This window comes from Eumetopias jubatus, unplaced genomic scaffold (assembly GCF_037043125.1).
Source record: "Eumetopias jubatus isolate StellerSeaLion01/CBP00866 unplaced genomic scaffold, mEumJub1_p1.0 scaffold_3, whole genome shotgun sequence".
Taxonomy (NCBI): domain Eukaryota; kingdom Metazoa; phylum Chordata; class Mammalia; order Carnivora; family Otariidae; genus Eumetopias; species Eumetopias jubatus.
In genome coordinates this window covers 138,715,927-138,735,163 of record NW_028274809.1, presented here as the reverse complement: position 1 = coordinate 138,735,163, position 19,237 = coordinate 138,715,927, and the positions used below count along the sequence as shown (strand labels likewise).

Genomic DNA, 19,237 nt, shown 5'->3' with positions numbered 1-19,237 from the left:
GGAGGGTTCACCCCTATGGGTTTCAGTGGGAGCATGGTCCTGCCAATGACTTTGACTTTTGGCCTCCAGAACCGTGAGACAATAAATTGCTGTTGTTTTAAGCCATTCATTTCACGGTCCTTTGTTTGGGCAGCCCTTGGACATGAACATAGCGAGTTCCCTCTTTGTTTAGACTTTGTCTAGACTTCCCAGATCAACCCCAAAGGGGGACGTGCAGGTGCTTCTGTGAGGTGCGTCTATAAGGGAAAACCGAACCAAGTTCTCCAACAGTATGAGAGTTAACCACTAGAAACCCTTGGAGAAACAGAAAACAAGTGTTGATAAGGATGTGGAAAACTGGAACCCTCGTGAGCTAGTGATGAGAATGTAAAAGGATGGCGTGGCAGCTATGGGAAAGCAGTATGGAGGTTCTTCAAAAAATTAAAAATAAAACTATATAATCCAGCAATCCTACTTCTGGGTATATATCCAAAATAATTTAAAGCAGGATCCTGAAGAGATATTTGCATACCCATTGCAACATTATTCACAATAGCCAAGAGGTAGGAACGACCCCAATGTTCATCAGTAAGTGAATGGGTAAAGAAAATATAGTATGTAAATACAAAAGAATAGAATGCAGCCTTAAAAAAGGAGAGCCTGTCACAACAGGCTGGAGGAACATTGAGGACGTTATGCTAAGTAAAAAAAACTAGTCATGAAAAGACATACTGTGTGATTCTACTCCTCTGAGGTGTCTAAAGTAGTCAAAATTACAGAAAGAGAAAGCAGAAAGGTGGTTGCCAAGGGTTGGGAGGAGTTGGGAGGGAGAATTCGAGTTTCAGTTTTGCGAGATGAAAAACTTCCAGAGAGATGTTTGCACAGTGATGTGACTATAGTTAACACTACTGAGTTGTGTATACTTAAAAATGCTTAAGGTCGTAAATTTAATGTTATATGTTTATGACCACAATTAAAACATGAAATGAAATTAAAAACAAAACACTTGGAGAAGTTCCCCTTTAAAATGAAAGTAATAACCAATGTGAATGATTTATTATATGTATATATACAATAGTAGTAAAACATATCAGGCTTACTGGCAGATTCCTTTCTCTGGGCAGAACCTTGCTTTGCGGGGCAGAGCTCATGCTCCTTGGCCCTAGAAGCAACTTCTGTGGGAGGAAGTGCTCAACTGAACCTGCCGTCAATTTTTTGATGATGTGATTAATTACCTTCTTGGTTTTGCCACACATGTATCTTTGAATTCTCGTACATTGGATTTTCTTAAAGCAAGGCTTGCTTGTAATTTGGGTGTGGAAGATTCCAGGGGCAGTTATGGTGTCCCTGGATCTGCTGAGCCTGGTCTACTACTCCCTTCCCCCCATATACTGCATAATAATGTGGAACTGGAGCTCTTTGCCTAATAAGAGCCTTAGGAAACAGAAGGCTCCCACTTACAGTCTGTAGAGGCAAATAATTTGACAAGAATTGAGGCCAGCGGGCTGGTCTGCCCCTTTCATGAAGCCCAGACGTCAGCACTGTGGTCTTGAAGTTTCTACGTGTGGCATAATAAAAACATATATTTGGTTTTTGTTCCCAGTTCCTGGCATGGAGGTCCTCAAACCCTTGGAATTTCCTGAGTGATTGAAGTGCCTTTTATTATTCATAAGGAGCCCATCTGGAGCACACCTGAGTTTATGCTAATGCGGTGGCTCTTGGTGGCCCCTCGATGGCTTCAGGATGGGCACTGGTTGCCAGAGGAATCAGCCATGTGATTAGCTTGTTGGAGCTTTCAGCATCTCACTCCTTCACCTCTGGGAAGAGGAGGGGTCGGGCTGGAAATTTTCCATCACCAATGACCAGTGATTTACTCAACCATGACCAGGTAGTGAAACCTCCATAAAAAGCCTCAAGCAATAGGGTCAGGAGAGCTTCCGGGTTGGTGAACACATGGAGAAGCCGGGATGGCGGTATGACCTGCGAGGATGTGGAAGCTGCGTGTTCCTCTCTCCCCGTACCTTGCCCTAAGCATCTTCCATTTGGCTGTCTCTGAGTTGTCTCTTTTATAATAAGACTAATCCTAAGTAAGGTGTTTTCCTGCATCCTGTTAGCTATCCTAGCAAATTATTGAGGCTGAGGAGGGGTTTGTGGGAACCCCCAATTTATAGCTGGTCAGGTCGGAAACACGGGTGGCCTGGGAGTTGCGACTGGTGTCTGGAGGGGGGCTGTCTTGCAGGACTGAGTCCTTGAACTCAGGTGACCTGACACCAACTCCAGCGAGACTGTGGCAGAATTGAATTGACATCCAGTGGGCCTCGGCGAATTGGAGGAGAATTGGTTGGTGTCAGAAAATATCTCGGGCCTATTGTCTTCTCTTGGCCTGGAATGAGTTCAGTTTGGGTTCCTTCCTTCTTGAGTGATACAACTCCAAGTAGAAGATGCTAGCTCTAGAGAGAGGACAGAGATTTCAGCCCAGCCAGGCAGTGGGGATGGGAATAGCAGCAAGGATGACCAAACAGGGGGCTAGTGTTGGGTGGTTGTGTGTCACACTGACCATGACTGGCGAGGTAGACGCAACCGGGGTGAACTCTTCCTGACCGTCAGATGCCCCATTCCCACCTGTGATGCTCAGAGAGACCATGAGCCCTGAAAAACAGCGTGTTGTTTTGTGATGTCACCTCTGGAATGTTCTGAGTGTTTTGGTGACCAACTCCTGCACAGGACCTATACCTGGCACTTAACGCTGGTATGGCTTTTTACTTGAGATAGAAGTAATCATCTTAGAGTAGGTAGTAGGTATGGGTATCTCTGCTCCAAAGACTTTTTGGAAGGTTTTTACACCAACTATAATACCTGTCCAAATTTTTGTCCAGAGATACGCATCTTGTCAGATACCATCTTCACATTCTTTCAGACTCAGATTTTCATAATGTACACAGTTGACAAGGGGGGATAAGTGAGTAGAAAGTCTTCTGTTTTTCAGGTTGAGCAATTGGGGCTGGGAAGCGGAAATTGTCTTGTTTTCTCTTTTCACAGCACTTGAGGCCAAATATTACAAGAAAAAGAGACACCAGATCTGAAAGCCTAGAAATCCCAATCAATGTGGTTCTACCTCAGGTAGGGATAATCGCAGAAGGGTGTAACTGCCTCGTAGCCAGTAGAGTCCTCCTCTTTCAAAACTGTAGCACGATATTGTAGAATGAGCAGAGTCAGGACCTCTAGCTGCAGCCAGCCTTGTGCCAAGGGGAGTTCACTTAGCCACTCTGGGTCTTGGGTTTGTCATACCCTCCAATGAGGAAGGTGGGTTTGGTGACCTGGCAAGAACCTCTGGCCCTCGTAGCACTTCGAGTTTCTATGACACTGAAATACGCCGGTCTTCCCAGACTTCGATCTTTTGGTGCTTGCTGTTGTGTGACCACTCCGGGTTTCTGGGGGAGGACTGGGACTCAGAACCAAATGCATATGGCTGAGATCGCGAGTAGAAAGCCTAGGACCTGGACCAAAAGGTACAGGGTGATTTGGAGGGGCCAAGAGAACTGTATACTGAAGATAATAGAGTGGAAGGGGGACTCAGAAGGGAGGGAGGCCAATGAACGGGTAAGGTCTTGCGGTCTCCTCCCCAGGTCTCCTAAGCAGCTGTTTCCTCGGTGGGGTTCTCCTGACTGGATTGTTTCTCCTGCGGCTATGTCACAAAGGGGGCAGCCTTGCTTCTCCAGAGTCACCTAAGGCCCTGTTGGAAGATCATGGCTGTGCAACCAGAGGGGCTGAAATGTAGGCTGGAGGGACCCAATGCAGAGGTACTACCCGAAAGCTAGATATGGGGGTGGGTAGGAACAGGGCCGAACGCCAGAGGGCATCCTATATGTATATATATAATTTATTTATTATATGTATATTTAATATATACTTATATAATACATAACTACATAAGGATATATAATACAGATAATAACATTATACATATGTTTTCTGAAGCCATCTCTTAAGGATTCGCTGAAGAGCAAGTTTACAAAGGAGACCTTTAGCATTCTTTCAATAGGTGGAGATAATTGTTAACAATCTTAGCAAGTAAGTTCAGCAGGAGGGAAAAGCAGGACCCAAGAACTTTCTGGTTGTCTGTTTTCACATTATCCTTATAACTCTGTAACGAGCAGCCACTTCATCAGTTTCAGCCCGAGAAGCCTAGAATATAAGCTACCTTTGGCCTGATGGTTAGACAGGATGGCTTGCCCACAGGGTTCCTGCAGCTCCAGGAACCTTCCTTTTAGGTCTGACTTTTGCCATGTTGTTCTGCTGGCCACCGCTCTCCCCTGAGGGTGGGTGTTGCTCCTATGGTTTATTCACAGCCCACAGAGATCAATCTCAGCATCACTAAGGGACAGGAAGAGGGGGCCAGCCTGGGGGTGGGGCTGGGGGTGGGGGGAGGGAATAGGGTTAAGTATAGTGGTCATGTGACAGAGAGATTGGAAAAAGTCTTCCATCTACACCTACCACAGCTCTCCTTGCTGAGCTTCCAGAAGGAGGCCAGCGCGAAGGAGGAGAGAAGGGGAACGGAACCGGGGAGTGCTCTGAGAAGGCTCCAGCTGGTTCTGGGGCCAGGCACTTCCTGCCCAGCAGGACCTGGTGCCGCAGTGGGGTCTTGGAAGGCATGGGGGGCACGGGTTGTATACCCTGCACGGGCAGATGTGGCCTCATAGGTACACCTGCTGAGGAGACCCAAGTCATAGGCCAGGTTTCAGACACGTGCCAGGATGCTCTAGGCTGGCACTCGGGGAAGGGGTGCAGGTATCTCCACATTCAGATGATCTGGACCGTGCCACCACCCGGACTGTGAAGGGACCAGCGTACTCGTTAGACCTCCCCAAATGAGAGGGTGCATGGCTTGTGGGAAAGGACTGACCTGGGGAAGAGGGGAGGAAAAAATATGGACTCAGCACTGATTTGGCCATGTGGCAGGCACTGGGTGATGCTAGTGTGAGGGAGGGATGGTAGAGGCATGGGGACTGGGAACCCCAGCTGCCCCTCTAGTAATGGCAGAGCTGGAGTGAGGGGCTTGACCCCCAGGCCAGTGTCCGCTCTCTCTGCTACACCACAAGCTCGGCATATGTCACCCGGTGGGGCCAGGTCAGCTCTTAGCTGTCTGTCTGTTCTCTTGCCATTAGGAAATAGCGCCTCCTCTCTCGGCAACCTGCCTGCCTGCCCCTAAGCTCCTTGCATGTGTTTACCACGTGCTGCTTTATTCTGGCACCAAGCCCGAGCCCGAGCCCATCCATTGCTGGGTCTCCAGAAGGTGCCTCTGGCTTCCCAGCTCCCAATCATGCTGGGCATTTGGGCTTCTCAAGTGCACGGCAAATGCCTGTGGTTCACTATTTGTTATCACCCTTAGGTTTTTTCAGGTCTTACTGATTTCCAGTTTTTCTTCTCACATTAAATATTTGTGTTTTCTGATCTATTTGCCAACAGCACATTCACTTGCCAGCCATCAAGGTTATTTCCTGCCCCAGCTAGCTGACCTGGTTCCTTCTGCATATAACGATTCCGTTCTCGCAGGCTCCCTTTGTTCCCCGATGAGTGCTCTCAGTGAGTCTCACGGAGGCATCGTTTACAGCTGGATCCTTAGCCAAGGGTCCACAGCAGATCAGAACGAGCTCTGACAGCACCCTCCAGGGCCCCGCTCAGGCCTCCCCTTCTCAGTCTGCTTTGTTTGGGCTTGTTCTTCAAGAACGAGAAGCTGTGGAGTCGGCTGACAATCCCCACCTCTCTTCCAGTTGGAGTCACTTCTAGGAGGAAGATTTCAGGAGATCCTATTTTAAACAGTTACCCGAAACTATCACATATGGTGACATTTTTATCCTTATTGCTATTAATTTTATAATTCTCTCAAAATCAATCACACTGACCTGCAAATTATCCTCTTACCTGTTAGCATTTATTAAAACCAATGTTGGCTGTATTATGGTGCTAGGCAGCTGAGTTAATTTGACAATGGGCTAATGAGACTCAGCCCTGTCCCCTCATCTGAAAATTAGTAGCATACCCGGCTCTTCCTTCCAGCATCCTGGGACTTCTCAGCTTCACTTGCCTGAACAGTACCTCAAATGGCTAATTGTTCTCTGATTGTAACCCTCCGTAATGTCGGGAAAGTAGATGTTTAAAAAACTTGGGTCAAGAGGTTTGCAGTCTACTGGGGCATTTGGACATCTCTTCTGGTCTGTGATAGTCCTAGTTTTCCAGAAGTAGAGAGAACTTTCAAGCATGTCGGCTAAGCCTGCCCTGTTAGTGTCCAGTCCTCCCCAGACGCTTTAGATGGGAGGCCACCAACCTCAGAACTCCATCCTGGAAGGTCCCGCTCAGAGAGTCCTGTTCCTTAGAAACCCCACGGTGTCAGTAAGAGACCTTGGTCTTATCACCTCGTCTTTGTTCCTTGCCCCCCTCTCCCACCTTCCCATTGGCCATTCTTCCTCCATGCTCTCCATTTGCCACAAGGCCAATGGACAAAGGCACTCAGTAGTTGGTAATTTCGAGCCTTTTCCTTGCAGGACCACTTGTACTTAAAAAGGAGATGCTGGGGAGAGGGCCAGGTCTGATGCTAAGGAGGGAGTCCCATCCACAAGCAGGAGGTGGGATTCAGGCCCTCCGAGGGAGATGTCTGTGCCCAGGCCCCCTTCTGGATCCCTGGCACTAAGGCATCTTAGGTTACAACAGTGAGCACGGTGCTCCCGAGGGCAGAGTCTCTTGGTTCCCTTCCTAACAAGGTGACGGAAAGGAATGAGGAGCCCATGGCCGGTTGTATTCCCCTTCCTGCATCCATCCTTGTAGGCATCCATCCTTTCATGAAGAAGCCAAGCTTTTTCTCTTACCCCTACTGGGTCTGTATCCACGTAGGTAGGCATTTCCCATAGATCAGGGAAGAGACAGTCTTTCCTCCATGGGAAATGTGGGCCATGCCTGGTCTGGGGGCCGTAGGCTCTACCTCCCAGGCTTAGAAGAACCTTTCGGAGTTCTCCTGAAAGGCCCAGACGTGTTGTCAGGCCTCAAGGACATCAAAGGTTCGTTTAGCCCATGAAGTGATACCACCGGCTGAAGAGACCTATGGAGAAGGGCCTGGCTTCAAACATAGGCTGAGAAGTCCTGGGGTTTTGTATCTTGTGTGTCTGCCTAACTCACATGCTCGCTCCTTGGAAAGCCTTTGGTAAATAAATACATTCAGCATTTGCTGTCGTGCTTTAGGCCAGGAACACTGATGCCTTAGCAGCAGAACTGGTCCTCTGCTTGGTCTTTATGTCTGCTTACTTACCACTTTCTTGGCCTTTTGCCCCAACCCCAGGAAGTAGGCAGAGCAGCTATGTTTAGGTTCTATTTTAAAGGTGACATTCAGAGAATCGCAGTGACTCTCTCAAGAGCACTAAAAAATGGGATTTTGAGCCCAAAGCTGCTGGGAATTTAGGGCCTCTACCCTCACTGGATTATAGGTCCAAGATGGGGACAGGAAAACGAGCATGCTCGCACGCAGGGGACGGCCTCGCTTAAGGATTACGTAGACTGACCTAGGGTTTTGTGGAATTGCCAGGGGAAAGCCCCATTGCTTTAGATTTCCCACCACACAGTAACAGCTGTGCAGTTTAAAAATACGAATCGAAATGAAGCTCTAACTTCACGAAATCCACTAAATATACTAAGACCTGTGACATCACTTTTTTTTACATCATCCAAGCTAATATCTCTTCCTTACCTTTCCAAGCATTTTGGTTTATTAGTTCACTGGCAAGGACTCATTATACCTCCACTGTATGTGAAGAGTGCTAGGCATGTCATAAATAAATAAATAAATAAGGGACAGGTCACTGGCCTTAGAGAACTGTAATTTATCCATTTGGGGAGAAGATGGGACGGGGCAGAAGAGAACCACTGCAAAGGAGTGATTTCAGCACATGCAAAGTAAACTATCTGGGCATTGGGAAGAGCGAGAATGAGCGTGTGGTTTGGAGTCGGAAATCCTGTTTTACACCCTGGCTCTTCCCTGGTGCTGGCTCTGTGACCTTTGGTAAAACCTGGCAGTTCTTCTCTGTAAGATAGTACACATGAATATGGAAATCAGTTAGCATGTCATCACATAATAGTCATCAGTCTAGTAAGTGTTATTTCCTTTTTCTTGTTCTGTATATCTTCCTTTAAGAAAATCTAAGCATCTCCTCTTCTGAATCTGCCGTAATCATCTTTGGAGCTCTCTATAAACAAAGAAAAGGTCACGTGTTCTCCTTTCATTTTTGAACTCTGAAAGAAATAGGGCAGATGTTAGTAAGGTTGCTGTGGATGATTGTACAGGTTGTGCACTGCAACAGCAGCTGTGACTGGCACCCTCTAAAGCTGGTCCCTGTACAAACATATGGGGTGACTCTGCATCACGTTTGCATCTACATTTTCTAGGTATGGAAATGGAGGCACAGAAATGAAATGATTTTGTAAAGGCTACGCACTCATACAGTGTTGAACCGGGACTCTTTTTGGATTTTGTGATGCCTGGTCCCTTGATCCCCACATCTTATGGCCTACATTAATGCCTGCTGCACTTTGACCTCCCTCGTACACCAAGCGATCATTGGTGCTATTCACTGAATTTTCAAACTGACTGGAAGTTCCCTGGAGGTAGGGTCTGAGACCAGATGCCAAATTAATGTTAGTTGATTCATCAACATAAATGTGGAGGGAGAATTGGTGCAAGAACATGCAGAGTGGAAATAGACTTAGGGTGGGGAGTTTTCACAAGGCCAAGAAGGAGACTTTCTTTCTTTCTTTCTTTTTTTTTTTTTTTAATCCTTATTAGTTTTTATTTACATTTTAAAGATTTTATTTTGAGAGAGCATAAGTGGGGGTGGGGAGCTGGAGAGGCAGAGGCAGAGGGAGAAGCAGGCTTCCCCGCTGAGCAGGGAGCCCGATGCGGGACTCGATCCCAGGACCCCGGGATCACGACCTGAGCCAAAAGCAGCGGCTTAACCAACTGAGCCACCCAGGCGCCCCCAAGAAGGAGACTTAAGGAACTAAGTCCAGCTAGGTCCGATTGGAATTGGGGAAAGAAATAATTTGTCTTGTCTTAATGTTTTCTCTTATCTTAGAGTTTAATCATGATTCCTGGCATCTCTGAAATGCCTGGATATTTGGCATTTTTCCTTAAATCTCAGTTTCAGAAGAAGATGCTGATTTACTTTAGCCTCTTGATACAATCCATAGGATTATGGGTTTGATAAAACAGGTATATTCTTCTAATAATCACTAAAATGAATACATGACTGTTAAAGAATTTTTAAATGTTGTTGTGTGCTGTCTCAGACACTAGGCCACGAGGCAACACTGGACTTGACCTCCTTCTTGATCCTGTCTGGGCATAGGAGGGAAGATATAGGACAATTATGAGAGGAGCATCGGGTTCTGGGGAAGGAATTAAAGGAATTAAAGTGGTCCTATTAGCCCATCGACATTTTCTGAATCGGGTGCTGTGGGCCTGTAACCAAGAAGGCACAGAGTCTGTGTGGGAAACATTGGCCATTTAAAAGAGGGAACAGGATGTTAAGGTTGGTAATGAGAGTTGCTGGGGCCATAGTGGTGCCCGTTTACAAACATGGATCTACCGGAGCAGAGGAAGTCAGTCAAAGAGGACATTTAGCGATCATGTCACTGACCCCTCATTATACAGATGTGGAAACCAAGGTCGGAGGGTGCTAGGATGTGACCAAGGTCACCTGGTGGCATGCATAAGGATAAGGGCCCAAGTATCCAGATTTTTCATAGCTGGGGATCCACCACCCACATGGTAAGGTTTTATTTAGTGCATTTCTGCTGAGGGGACGGTCGAAAGTTCCTTGGGTACCCAAGGCCGAGTAAAGGCAGCTGGATATGATGATTTAAAGACCATCATGGAGACTCGGAACAGTAATAAACAGTAGAAGGCACTAGTGATTCGCCTTTGGATGTGCAGTTGGATCAAGATACATATCTCTGATTGAAATGAAATAAAATAGAAATAAGACAATTGGGGGAATTTGAGCACTGACTCAGGATTTGCCGATATTAAGTGATCATTGTTAATGGTATTGATGCTTTGTCGAAAAGATATGCATCAATGTATTTATGGGTAAAATAACATGATGTCTACAATTTGCTTCAAAAGAATGCAGTGGTGGGGGCGAGGTGGCAGTGTTGGGTGGACATACAGATGAAACGCATGGCCTTGATTTCATAACTGTGGAAGCTGGGTGAGGATATTTGGACGTTTAATGAGCTCTTCTCTTTCTCTGTGTGTATGTTTGAAGTTTGCCATAATACGAAGTTAACACAGAACTATCTTCTCCCCCTAACTACTGCAAGTCCTTTGTTAAATCCGTGGCAATTTCCTGCGTGTGTGCTTCACCCGTGTTAAGTTCAGGCAGCTAGGGCTAGGTTGGTGACTTTAGTGGGTGAACTCGCACTGGTTATTTAACTTTGACCCTGAGTTTGCTTCTCCATCTGTAAAATGGGAATAATAATAACAACACTTCAATAAGTCAGTGTTGCGAGGGTTAAATTAATTCGGTGGGCAGGTCTGGCACAAAATGGGAGCTCAATATTTGTTTCCTTCTTCTTCTCAAGATTGGGATCCACACTGTTGACTAAAGCCACCATTCCCATAGTGAGGTTTTCTAGAATGAGATCCTGCTGTGATAGAGGCCTGCACTGGAGGAAAGGACCTCTCATGATCTGCTCCTTAATGACTGTGGCTAATCTTCCCAGAAGTCTGGGACCAAGGGACCTTAAATGGGCCGGGCTGCCCACAGTGTGGTTTATTCTGGTCACAGTTTCAGCCACAAGAGCCAATAGGCTCTTTCCAATTCAGCCAATAGCCAATTGAGAAATATGAAAACCATGGAGGCTGGATTTATTTAAAGCAAATAAGGTTCTGAATGCAGAATGCCCCGGACCCTCACTATCTAGAAGATTAAGCACATCCTTATAAAGTTCGTGACATGTGCTTATTGCAAAGTTAATAGCATAGAACTGAGCCTTCTATTTATCTAGCTCTTTGGGTCTTAAAGAATCGAGCCAGCATGATACACCGTGCAAATTATATTTTCTCTCTATACCCATATATATAATGCAGATAACCTGACTTGTTTTCTATCTTCTCTATCTGTAAAATTGTGAAAATAACCTAAGAAATGAGGAATTGATATTTGGAGAGCATTGCAATGTACTTATGATGAGATGCCTTTCGTGTATTTAGAAGTAGCTATCATGATCTTATTTTTATTTAAATTCATTGCTGCAATTGTTACCTCTTCTTCAGGTTGCATTCTATCTGTTCACCACTTTCTGAATACACCTCAGAATTCTTCCATTAGTGAAACCTACTTTTCTTGATAACAATACCTTACATTTTGATGGCACTTGGCAGTTTTAAAAACATTTTTGCAATCATTATCTCATTCCATCCTCACAATGGTGTGGTGCACTAAACAGGGCATATGTTTTTATTTCCATTTTATAGGTACATTTCACTGATTTTAAATGTTGGAAGGTGTCTTTTTTTTTTTTTAAGATTTATTTACTTTAGACAGAGAGAGAGACAGTGCGTGTGATTGGGGGCAGAGGGAGAGTATCTTCAAGCAGATCCCAGCTGAGTGCCGAGCCTGACACGGGGCTCAATTCCATGACCCATGAGATCACAACCTGAGTCGAAACCAAGAGTTGGATGCTCACCCGACTAAGTCACCCAGGCGCTCCTTGAAGGTGCCTTTAAGATCAGGGAGTCTGGCTCTCTCTTTTTCACTAGTAAAAAATTTGGGTCTCAGAGAGGGTGAAAGTTTCCAGGTTCACACTGCTCATCAGTGACAGAACCAGGATGAGAATCTTGTGACCCCCAGTCTTGACACCTCAGCCTTTAACCCTGGTACAACTTCCACCCAGGCGAACTTCACATTCTAGCTGACTCAGAGCTTTCCTGACCACCAGCAGCCAGAATCACTTGAGGGAACTGGTTGAAAATGCAGGTTCCTGGACCATACCCCATAATAAGTGAATCAGTCTTACGAGTAAGGAACTCAGAAATCTGCATTTAAGGGGCGCCTGGGTGGCTCAGTTGGTTAAGCATCTGCCTTTGGCTCAGGTCATGATTCCAGGTCCTGGGATCGAGCCTCACTTCTGGTTCCCTGTTCAGTGGGGAGTCTGCTTCTCCCTCTGCCTCTGACCCTCCCAACCCACTCGTGCTCTTTCCTCCTCTCTCAAATCAATAAATAAAGTCTTTAAAAAAAGAAATCTGCATTTAAAACACACTCAGCTGAGTATTCTACAATGGAAAGTGTAAGAGCTACTGGCTTATTGGATTTAAGCTCTGTGGCTCTGATCCCCTTTTTATATGATGGTATTGAGATGAATTGAACTCTCACTGCTCAGTGATATGTCTATGATGGTGCCCTTCTTTTCCAAAATTACCCACTGGACTCTGCTTTGAGCCTAACACTCTGTTGGCAGATGTGAAAGGGGCCACTGGAAGGATAGACTCAGGGAGGCTAAGAGTGAAGGATGAGCCTGAATGGGGCAAGGGAGCAGACTCGGCTGATGGACAGCACCACCATTTTGGACACAGTGACTTGGGCATCTATCGGGGTGATTCATGCTGCTCCTCCGCCCGTGCCCATCGTGGGTACATATCTGTAGCGAGGGTCGATTGAGAAGCATGTTTGTTCCTCCTCTAAGGTGACAGAAGTGTGCCAGAGCCCACATTTCATATTTTCATGCATTATCTCTAGTCATCCTAAAAATAGCTCTGTGAGGAAAGGCGGTAGATGCAGTTATCCCAAGTTGAAAATGTGGAAACTGAAATGCAAGTAACTTGCCATATTCTTGTAACTGACAAAATAGTGGGACCGGGAATCAAAATATTTGTTGACTCCTAGTCAATGCCTTCAACCTGCACAATATATATGTGATTGCCATTATTTGTGGATTCCCTATTTGTGGATTTTCCCACTCACTGAAATCTGTAACCATCTAATCAATCTCTGTGGCGCTTTGGTGGTCATCTACAGACGTGCACAGAGTGACGAAAAATTTAAGTCCCCTGATGAGCACATTCTAGATAAGGAGCCTTGTCTCTGCTCTCACACGGTGAAATGATGTGCTTTGCACAGTTTATGTAGTGCCACATTTTTCACATTTCTGTGCTTTTTTTGGGTGATTTCACAGTTTCAAATGGCCCCCCCCCCGGTATATTGAAGGGCTGTCCGGTGTTCCTAAATGAAAGAAGGTGTGAAGTGCCTTATGGAGAAAACATGGGTTAGATACGCTCTGTTCAGGAGTGAGAGACAGTGCTGTTGCCTGAAAGTTCAATGTTAATGAATCAGTGATACATCCCACATAAGATGTCTTTCAATGGAAATACATGTAAATACAAGGTTATGTATCGACTGGTTGACAGAACTGTGGCTAGAGGCTGGCAGGAACCTAACCCTACATTTCTCCTAGGGGCAATGGTTTGGTATTTGGGACTTCAGTGTTTGCAGTAATTTTACAGAACAGAACTGCTGCAAATAATAAGGATCAATTGTATTTCCTTGAGAGGACCCCATGAGGCCAAACGCAAAAGTGTCCTCTGTGGCCAAGCGGGAAGATCAGACTGAGTTAATTGTGGGGTGCCAGGCGAGCAGCCTTGGGGGGTCAGCTCCTTCACTAACTGTGGGCTTCCCTGTTCTCTCCTGCAGAGGGGCACAGCCGAGCCTTTCCTGAGGCTCCACAACTTGTACCCCACCCCGCGCTGCGCCCGGCAGGCCGCCCTGCCCCGGCTGAGCCGCCGAGTGGTCAGCCAGCACTCGTACCCGCTGAATCGCTTCTCCTCGGTGCCCTTGGACCCCATGGAGCGCCCCACCTCCCAGGCCGACCTGGAGCTGGATTACAACCCTCCGCGAGTACAGCTCAGCGATGAGATGTTTGTCTTCCAGGACGGGCGGTGGGTGAACGAAAACTGCCGCCTCCAGTCCCCCTACTTCTCTCCGTCCTCCTCCTTCCACCATAAGCTGCACCACAAGAGACTGGCTAAGGAGTACCTGCTGCAGGAGGAGAACAAGGCGCTGCGGGAGGAGAACAAGGCGCTGCGGGAGGAGAACAAGACTCTCCGCAAGGAGAACAAGATCCTGCAGGTGTTCTGGGAGGAACACAAGGCTACACTCGGCCGGGACGAGAGCAGGGCCTCCTCACCACTGCTGCACAAGGACAACGTGGCCCTGGAGGTGGTGAAGAAGGACACGGCCTTGCAAATGCACCGCAGCAAGGAGAACAGCACCCTTCAGCTGCTCAGGGAGGAGAACAGGGCCCTGCAGCTGCTGCTGGAGCAGAGGAAGGCCTACTGGGTCCAGATGGAGGAGAAGGCGGGCCCCGGGGGGGAGACCAAGCCCGCCCCCTCGCCCCACGAGGAGCCCCACGTCCCAGGGCTGTTGCCAGACCAGAGCACCGGCCTCTCCTCCCCTTTCGAGGAGTCCAAGGGGACCCCGATCCCCCAGGAGGACTCCAAGACGCTCCGGGTCCTGCGCCAGATGGTCAGCAACCTGTCCGGCTCTTCCGGGGACGAGGAGGTCAAGGCCGGCTCCAGCCCGCCTGATGGGAGCCAGTCCCTGGAGCTGCTGAGAGAGATGAACCAGGCGCTGCAGGCCCTGCGGGAGGAGAACCAGAGCCTGCAGCTCCTCCGCGAGGAGAACCGGCTCCTGCAGGAGGAGAACAGGGCCCTGCACGTGCTTCGCGAGGAGCACAGGATCTTCCAGGAGGAGAACAAGGCCCTGTGGGAGAACAACAAGCTGAAGCTGCAGCAGAAGCTGGTCATCGACACGGTGACCGAGGTCACCGCCCGGATGGAGATGCTCATTGAGGAGCTCTACGCCTTCATGCCCTCCAAGAGCAAGGACCCCAAGAAGCCCAGCAGGGTCTGAGGCCTCCGAGGAGCCCTGGGCACGGAACGCTCGGCCAAAGAAGACCTCCTGCCTTCCGTCTGTCTTCCTCACCGCCAGCTGCCCGCTCCTGCCCGCTGAGGAGCAGAATCACCACCTTTCCTAAACTCACAGAAGTAATAAAGGCACGAGGAGGCTGGGGCCAGTTCACATCAGGGTGCTGCTCTGGCTTCTTTTTTCCTTTTTCCAGCAGTTTTGGGTTCACAGCGAAATGGAACAGGCAGTACAGAGAGTTCCCATAGATCCCCGTCCCCATGCACAGAGGGCCTCCCCGGCCATCCCCGTCCCCCACCAGAGTGGGGCAGTGTCACCACTGAGGGACGCCATCATCACCCAGGATTCGCAGTTTCCAACTAGTGTTCATGCTCAGTATTGTCCTTTCCATGGGTTTACACAGATGTATCATGACACGTGTCCACCATTATTGTAGGGGAGTATTTTCACTGCCCTAAAAATCCTCTGTGCTCTGCCTCTTCTCCCTCCTTCCAAGCCCCTGGGCAACCCCGGAGCTTTGTACAGTGTCCACAGTGTCACCTTTTCCAGATGTCATCTGCTGGAAACATACAGTATGGAGCCTTTTCAGGTTGGCTTCTTTCATTTAGCAATATGCTTGTAGGTTTTCCTCCATGTCTCTTCATGGCCTGATGGTTCAGTTCTTTTTAGTGCTGAGTCATAGTCCACTGTCTGGCTGTGCCACCATTCATCCACGTTCATCCATTCACCTGCTGAAGGACATCTTGGTCTCTTCCAAGTTTTGGCAGTTGTGGATCTCTCTTCTTTTGTCCTCCCCTCGCCCTGCCCGCCCCTTCCTTCATTCTTGTCTGTTTTTCCTCTCATTTCATTCCTTTGCTCCTTTTTCCTCCTATGCCTGTGCTCTCTCTCCTGTCTTTTTCTCTCGTCTTCCATATCTGAAGCTATGGTCTGGATGGTGGCCTCTGAGAGAAGGGGTCACTCTAGGCCGGGGCTTTTCCATTGCACTGCTAGTGACACTGGGGGCCAGTAAATCTTTGTCGTGGGGGGGGCTCTCCTGCCTGTTGGATGTTTATCAGCCTCCCTGGCCCTTGTCCACCGGATGCCGGGAACAGCTACCAACCCCCAGCTGTGACGACCAAGGGTGCCTCCAGGTATTGCCAAATGTCCCCTACCCCCAACATTGCTCTAAGCTTCTCAAAGTATATTCTTTGAGACCCTAGTCCTTGACATGCTCTGAGAAAATGAAGGTTTCCATGGGGAGATGTGCTGTTACAATCCTCTCTGGCAGATTCAGAATCATACTCCAACTTAGCGGATCTGAGAAGTCCTGCAATGAAGAAATCTGCTTGACTTTGGGGAACTCGGAATAGCCCAGTTTTATTTGACCTCGAAATCTCCTTTTTATCTTACCCTGCTGTTCGCCCAGCGTGGGAAGGGGTGCCTGTGCTCTCCCCAGCTCTAGGCTCCCCTCCCTATTCCCAGCTGCCCTCTGCTTACTCATGGTTCACATTTCCCAGCTGGAGGTAAGTAGTAGGGCAGATAGCTACTAGGCTTACCGCAGGGAGGGACAGAGGCTCAAAATTGAGTGTCCTGGGCTTCAATGCTCATTTCACAGTTGGACAGTGTAGAACCAAGAAGGTGGAAGGAATCCTTAGGTGACTATAGAGGGAGTTGGGCTGAGGTTCCCAAACTTTGCTGTACAGCGGAACCACCTCAGTGGCTTTGAAAAATGGCGCTGCTGCTGGAAACCACGTTCTTTCCACTGAAGGGGATTTTGAGCTCCTGAGTGGTCTGCAGTGCACAGAATGTCGGTATTTGGAGCTGCCCACCCCCTTCCTCATTCACACGCAAGTCTTCTCCAGCCTGAGCTCTTACCAGTTTCTCTGGGTGAATAGTTCTTTCCAAATTCCTAACTTTTCATGTTTAAAATCTCCCCAGGTGTTCTAATCTGCAACAAAGGTGAGGAATCAGGGTGGTGGTCCTTGAGCTCAGCTGACTGATTCTCAGTATCCTGGTCCACTCACTAGCTAACGGGTCTCCACCAGGAGAGGTGTGTGAGGGAAAGGGGTTCACTCACTTTGCTGATGAGACAGAATTTCCTCACTCCTAACCCGTTGTTCATGCTAGCTAGATTTCTGAGCCTTGAGTAAGCTCCAGAAGGTGAGTGGAAGGCAGTTGCCCAGCACTTTTCACTTGCTGTGACCCCCGTGATCCTCGGTACGTGTGAGGCAGGTGGTACTGTTTCTTCTCCAGCTGTAGAAACTGGGATGCCAAGGATTTGCCAGAGGTTAGCCAGCTAGTAAGAGCCAAACTGGGCCTTCAACACAGACTTAGTGACTGCAGATCTCAAACTCCTATTAAATCACATTGCCAAGTAAAGCCGGCGTCCAAAAATTAAGTTTAAAAATGATTTTTGTGCCTATTTTCCAGATTTGGGAAGTTGTCAAGTCTTACTCCAAATAGCGTCAGAGATTCCAAATGAGGGAGAACGATGATAGTATTTTTCTTACCAGTCAGTGACTACGCATCTATTCTATACACAGGGGCAGAGGCGACTGCTGTGCATGCAGAGGCTCAGTAATTCATTCCCCTGTTGCCACCCGAATCTGATAAATAGGAAGTTGTTGTTAATGGGCCTCTGGCCCTTGGCAGTTTTTGTTTTTTTCTCCATTAGGTAAATGTGTCATGTATTTAAGTCAATGTGATAACTCCAGGGCATAGGTTTTCTTTTTCTTTTTCTTTTTTTTTTTTTTTTGAGGAAACCAAATTGATTTCTGTGATTCCGGACAACTAGAAGACAAAAGGCAGACTCTCCCCATGTTTGTGTTACAAATATTTAACTTGGATTAATCTATGTAACAGCAGTTGGGGGCTTTCTAGCCAGCTGAGGGAGCTCAGAGGACTTAATACTACTTAACAATGTCAACTTTCTCTGTCAAGCAGAATCTAAATGGGTGAAAAATTAGCAAGACAAGCCATAAAATGTCATTTTTATGGAGTGGGGAAGATTGACTTCAAAACAATGTTTCATTGTATGTGCAATCTGTCACAGATTAGCTAACATTCTGGGGGCTAACTCCTTGTAGAACAGAGTGAATTTCATTCTTCAAGAGCACCTCCTTTAAACGCTTCTCCTTTTTCAGCTCTGTGTTTGCCTCCTTGAGTGCCTCACTAATAGCTGAGGCTGTTTTCTCTTTGCAGGGAAGATTTTGGCTTCGAGCCTCTAAGGTTTGGCTTTAGAGAGCTAAGCATTTTCCCTTTCCCATTTGGCCCTTGGCTTGGCCAACTAAAGCACTCTTGGTTGCTGGGGTCAACTGATCCTTCCTACTGAAATGGCTGAATCCTGTCCATAGGCCTATTGTAGTGCCCAATAGTTAAGGATCAGGTCAAGTAGAGAAGAACATTCACAACCTAAAACAACTAGCTAGTTAATGGAAACTGAAGTTCCCCAGAATTAGTTCAGGGAAGGAATTCCAATGGGAAAATCACTTATGCGAGGACAGTCATTCTGAGTTTAGCAGAGAGGGCCAATGCGAGGAACCAGAATCCAAACGACTCTGAAGAAAATCTTGTTGGCTTTTGAATGCTCAGATTCTACTCTTGAACTCTCCCCTTCTCTAAGGACTTTTCATAAAATGAAGTGACCTTAGTCTGCATGTGGTGAATGCTTGCTAGGGTCCAGTGTGACTTCGGGCAACATGGGAAGCTGCTGGGAGGAGGGCACGCTGGGGTGAGGTGTCTGATGGAGGAAAGTGGAGTCCCTCAGTCCTCAATTACCATCAGTTTATTGTCCTTGGAGTTGAATGTCTGATTCATCAGATGGGAAATGGCTCTTCCTGAAAGGCCAGGTCATTTTCAGAATATTCTGGATCAACCAACAGCAGCTGTGGAAACCATGTTCCTTCCAATGAATGGGATTTTGAGTCCCTTGAGTTGTTTGCAATGCACAGAATGTTTGTGTTTGGAGCTGCCCACACCCTTCCTCATTCACATGCAAGTCTCCTCCAGCCTGAGCTCTTATCAGCTTCTCTGGGTAAATAGTTCTTTCCAAATTCCTTACCCTCTTTGTTCACTCAAACAATGGCCTTTGTAACCACGAACAAAGTTAGGAGCAGGTGACAGATTATTTTTAATGCTGTCAAGACAAGTGGCTGCTTAATTTTCGACATTTTCTCTCTCTAAGCCTGCCTTTATTCTTTGCAGACAGGGTGACTCAGAGCTCTCCATCAGAAATCCTCACGCCATGGCAAGACTCAGTCCAAATCTTTTTCCGACACTGGCCAGTTGTCACTTGGGAACACTGTGTGGAATAGAGT

At 47.4% G+C, this 19,237-nt stretch overlaps 1 protein-coding gene across 3 annotated transcripts; it reads left to right on the top strand.

Annotated features, from left to right (window-relative positions):
- The first annotated feature begins 2,653 nt into the window (after positions 1-2,653).
- On the top strand, positions 2,654-14,930 carry CBY2 (chibby family member 2). 3 transcript variants are annotated; one of them, XM_028107172.2, is made up of 3 exons: positions 2,654-2,728; positions 3,019-3,099; positions 13,713-14,930. In XM_028107172.2, exons 1-3 carry the CDS (start codon positions 2,654-2,656, stop codon positions 14,928-14,930), a joined length of 1,374 nt encoding a protein of 457 aa, XP_027962973.1. The 3 variants fall into 3 exon arrangements, with proteins under 3 accessions (XP_027962973.1, XP_027962981.1, XP_087878329.1); XM_028107180.2 differs by lacking the exon at positions 3,019-3,099; XM_088022203.1 differs by lacking the exons at positions 2,654-2,728; positions 3,019-3,099 and adding an exon at positions 3,614-3,779.
- The last annotated feature ends 4,307 nt before the right edge of the window (positions 14,931-19,237 follow it).